The sequence below is a fragment of the Silene latifolia genome, chromosome 8 (genome assembly GCF_048544455.1).
Source record: "Silene latifolia isolate original U9 population chromosome 8, ASM4854445v1, whole genome shotgun sequence".
In the NCBI taxonomy this organism is placed as follows: Eukaryota; Viridiplantae; Streptophyta; class Magnoliopsida; order Caryophyllales; family Caryophyllaceae; genus Silene; species Silene latifolia.
In genome coordinates, this window is record NC_133533.1 from 51,555,592 (window position 1) to 51,560,426 (window position 4,835).

At 33.5% G+C, this 4,835-nt stretch overlaps 2 protein-coding genes across 2 annotated transcripts; both read left to right on the top strand.

Moving 5' to 3' along the window:
* The first annotated feature begins 1,446 nt into the window (after nt 1-1,446).
* Nucleotides 1,447-1,988, top strand: LOC141595159 (uncharacterized). The gene is made up of 2 exons (XM_074415130.1): nt 1,447-1,681; nt 1,792-1,988. The coding sequence occupies exons 1-2, from the start codon at nt 1,447-1,449 to the stop codon at nt 1,986-1,988; spliced, it is 432 nt and encodes a 143-aa protein (XP_074271231.1).
* A 69-nt stretch (nt 1,989-2,057) lies between these two features.
* LOC141595160 (protein FAR1-RELATED SEQUENCE 5-like) lies at nt 2,058-3,611 on the top strand. Its single transcript, XM_074415131.1, has one exon. It carries the CDS (start codon nt 2,058-2,060, stop codon nt 3,609-3,611), a length of 1,554 nt encoding a protein of 517 aa, XP_074271232.1.
* The last annotated feature ends 1,224 nt before the right edge of the window (nt 3,612-4,835 follow it).

Here is a 4,835-nt window from a genome sequence, read left to right on the forward strand (position 1 = left end):
TTTGTAGTGTTCAGCAAATATATACCATAGGTTCAGGAAATTTGTACTGTAGGTTCAGGAAATTTGTATTGGGTTGGGTGTGAGATACTCCACGATAGTTTGTACTTGTAACTACTTTATAGTGGACCTCATGTAGTGAAACAATGTACCCAGTTGAGTTCAATGTTGTATGGTATTTTTTCTAATTTGGTTTTGGCAAATTACTAGTAATTTTGTAAATAACAAAACATTTATAGTAAATGTGCAGAACATATCAATACTATATATTAAATCCAGAAACCAAGGGACTTCAATGTAATTAAAGAAAATTATACAAATTAATTATACTATATAGTTTTAAATCACTAGCACCGTGTGATGGACCCGACTAAGGGATCTCAATGCAAATATTATATAGTTTGGGTTAAAATTAAATTATATAGAAGCTTGGTAATTTTCCTAAACAATTGTAAGAGACTAAAACATGGTCAATTTCCTTAAAATAAAATAATTAATTAATTAAGATGGTGCTTGGTAATTTTCCTAAATATTTATAGAGACTAGAAGATGGTCAATTTCCTTAAAATAAAATAATTAATTAATATAAACATGCACACTTATGGTATTAATTATTATCATCATAAAATTATATATTAAATTTAAAATCTATGCAATTTTATTAAACTTTATTATAGTTTATTAGATGTATAGAGATGTTAATTATTTAACATACAAAAATATAATATAAATAGGTTATAAATAATTCAAGTTAGATTACATAATATATAATATTGCATAATTCTTTCGATTTGGTTTAATTCATATATGTAATATATTTTTATAAATATATAATCCTCTTAAAATTACATACCTAAGTAGTAAAAGTAATTTCGTCAGTAAAGAAAAGAATTGTAGTAACATTGAATATAGTTATATGATAGTAATCACTCATTTGAATAGTAAAAGTAACAATATTATCAGCGAGATTAGTGAAAGTGGTAGAAACAACAACGGGAGTAGTGAAATAATCAATATTAATACGACAATAGTGAAAGTAACAATAATTACGGCGGGAGTAGTGAAATTATCAATATTAATGCGGCAGTAGTGACAGTAACAATAATTACGGCGGGAGTAGTGAAAGTAACAATGATTACGGTCAAATAGTGAAATGTTATTACCATTGTTTCATTAATAAGAGTAAAATATTACTAGCGAGAGTAGTGAATTTGTCTCAAAATTTATTTCATCGTAATTTTAGGATATGTCATAGACAAATATATTAATGATAAATTTATGGGTTATGCAACTTTAAGTAGTTTTATTTAATGGAAAAAAAATAGTAAGTAGAGGTAGCCCGGGCGAAGCCGGGCACCAATACTAGTATATCATAGATTCAGAAAATGTTTGATTGATTGTAACAATGGGTGTGTACTAATATTTTCAATTTCCAGTTGTGCAGATTAAATGGAAGCACATGATGAAGTTAGTACAGCGATTTCGACATTATTGTCTACGCCAATTTGCACTATTCTACCAGAAGAACCTGAGGAGTACTTTCCACCATGCGTAGATGAGAAAAAGCCTAAACTAGGAGATTTATACAATACCATAGAAGAAGGAGTTCAGTTTTACAAAGAATATGCAAAACATTGTGGCTTTCAGACTACATTGGGTACAACAAAAAAAGGAAAAAGAAAATGTTTGTATTTACGTTGAGGAGAGTGTTATGCAACAAGGCTGGAACAAGGGAGGAGAGTAAAGATAAAAAAACAGATCGTGTGCGGTTGATTACTCGTATTGAATGTGAAGCTATGGTACAATTTTCGCTGCAAGTAGATGGAAAGTATAAGGTTACTGGATTCCATGAAGGACACAACCATATTCTAGCATCACCATCATCAATGTTGTTTATGAAGGAAAACAGGAAAATGACATCGATTCAGAAGACCTTTGTTGTAAAAGTTGCACGGTTAAAGATGGGGCCAGTAAAAACATTTAGAGGTTAGAAAGAGTTGTCGGGAGGTTATAGTAATGTTGGTGCTACCGAGACTGATTTCAAGAACTTTGTGAGAGATATGAAACAGTACATTGGTTTGTCTGATGCAAAAATGGTGGTAGATAATTTTTCTCAAAAAAAAGAGACGTGTAGCACGTTTTATTTTAACTTCGAAGTTGATGAAAAACAGTGTCTATCAAGGCTGTTTTGGGCAGACACCATATCTAGGAAAAATTATGCTTTATTTGGTGACATGCTTTCCATCGACTCCACCTTTCGTACAAATAAGTACGACATGGTTTTTGTACCATTTACTGTTGTTGATCAACATAAAAGGTGTGTAACAGTAGGAGCGGGGCTACTATCACACGAGAGCATTGAAACATATACATGGCTTTTCAAAGCATTTCTTGATGCAATGGGGGGTTGTGCACCTAAAGCAATTATAACTGATCAATGTCCTTCTATGAAACCGGCAATTGAAGAAGTATTTCCAGATACATCTCACAGGTTATGCATGTGGCATATTATGAAGAAACTTCGTGAAAAAGTTGATGCGTTTTTATGGCAAGATGAGGATTTCAAGAAGCGTTTAAATGCATGGGTTTGGAACAATCATTGTGAACCTGATGAATTTGAAGAAGCTTGGGCTAATATCATGATTGATTATGATTTGGTAGACCATCCTTGGTTATCGTCTCTCTACGAAATTAAAGAAGATTGGGTTCCTACATATTTTAGAGAAAAATTTATGGCGGGTATTATGAGGGTGACATCAAGATCAGAGAGTGAAAATAGTTTCTTCGATCGTTTTCTTACACCTCATGCGACTCTTGTTGAATTCTGGATGTCTTTTGAGAGTGCAATGGATGCACAACGCCACAAAAAATCAAAACTGAAATCGGAAAATATACACTCAACATCTCCACTGAAAACTCCAGTTCAGTTAGAAAAACACGCTTCAGAAATTTACACGCATGCAACTTTTAAGGATTTCCAGAATGAGTTATGTGCAGCAGTGTACAATTGTGGCATGGTGGACGTACATGTTACGGACGGCACAGAGGTATATATTATCAACGACATAGAGCGAGAAAGAAAGACATGGGAAGTTGCATTTACAGCAAGTAGAGAAGAAATCATTTGTAGTTGTTGTTTGTATCAACGAATGGGTATGTTATGTAAGCATGTCATATGGGTCTTAAATCATAAGAACATAAGGAGGATTCCAGACAAATATATTCTTAATAGATGGACGAAGAATGCGTTGATGAAGCCCGTCTTTGATGAGCATGGCAATAAAATGGAGGATGTTGGGAAATCAGACAACAAAAAAAGAATGACAAATGAGCTTTGGGAAGAAATGTACTCTTGTGTCAGCCTTGCAGAAGAAAATGAGAAAGACATACAAACGTTAATAGATAAACTTAGAGAAGTCGGAATGGAGATAAAGCAACATCGAGGCAACGAGCCACCAATCCTCAACACGATGTCAGAAATGGAGAGGTATGTTGGGTGCAGCATTCCTAAAGAGATAAACATCCAAGTTCCACAAAAATCACATAATAAGGGGAGTGGTAAGCGAATTCAATCAAGCGTTCTAAAAGCGCTCGAGAAAAGCGGGAAAAAATAAAGAGTATGCCAGACTTGTGGGAGAAAAGGTCACAACTCAAGAACATGTTCTAAAAAGGTTGAAGAATTAGATTCACAGTATGAAGATTCAGAGGATGAAGATTGATTGTCAATGGCCGAACAAGAGTTCTAAAAGCTTTGGATAATTTTAATTGATGTTCTACAGATGATTTATGACTCTAAATTGCTTTTAATCTTATATATTACATGTATAGTTTCATTCTTCAAAGACACATTACACATTATGATATATACATGAAAGGTTCAGAACTTATGTATGAAAGATTCAGAAAATTTGTGCTACAGGTTCAGAATACCCCACGTTCATTCTAAAAATTAAACGCAATACAATTCAGTATACTATATAGGTATACTGTTTAATGTGTGATAGTCTTTATTGTGCTTTCCTGTATTCGTTTGCTTTGTTTTCATAAATCCCGTATTTGATTGCCTCACTTCCCCTAGAATGTCTCTTATTTGGCTGCTTTGTTAAATACGACTGTGCCATTAAAGATTGTCGTGTTGAAGCCTTGTCGAAGTTGGTACAACACCAATTGCATGAGAAAACAAAGAAATTGGTCCAATAAAAGAAATTCTCAGATACCAAACGAAAAAAAAGAAATTGGTCCAACACCAAATGCTTGAGAAATTTTCTGAAAAATCACATTACATGATTACATGGTTGTGGCCACCTTTCACATAGTGTATACAACAGTACAATACCATAGGGTGCGATAACAAGTGCTAACAAAAGATATTAAATTCATATGGTGCCCAATCTAGGGATTATGCTTCATTAGAATCATCAACACATTTTTCACCATCTTTCTCGACTCCTTGAACCTGGAGTCCTTGAACCTGGTTCTGATGGTGTTTTGCTCGAAGAAGAACTTCTGTAGACAATTCGTTCCCATTAAAAAGAAGCAAAGTCGAAACGTATTTGTCTCTAAGCTTGGAAAGTGTTGCAACCCATATGTATAGAATAGTTTGAATAAAACTATTTTCTATAATTGAAATAATCAGTCAACAAAATATAAGCAAAATTAAATAAATGAACCTTTACGTCATTCTTTTTAAGACCACATTTCCATTTTGGATCACCCATGAACGTTTCCATATGTCTCATGGTAAACACTCCGCAATCAGCAACATTGTCAATTGTCCTCCAAGGCATATTAACCCTGACGGGAGTAATCTTACACACCACAGCTCCTTTAGAATAAGT

Bases quoted from the DNA above. Each gene is read 5' to 3' on its own strand.
- LOC141595159 (XM_074415130.1), top strand. From the start codon at position 1,447: ATGGAAGCACATGATGAAGTTAGTACAGCGATTTCGACATTATTGTCT. The intron at 1,682-1,791 runs GTTTGTATTTAC...TTGAATGTGAAG, and splicing joins AAAAAAAGGAAAAAGAAAAT to CTATGGTACAATTTTCGCTG.
- LOC141595160 (XM_074415131.1), top strand. From the start codon at position 2,058: ATGAAACAGTACATTGGTTTGTCTGATGCAAAAATGGTGGTAGATAAT.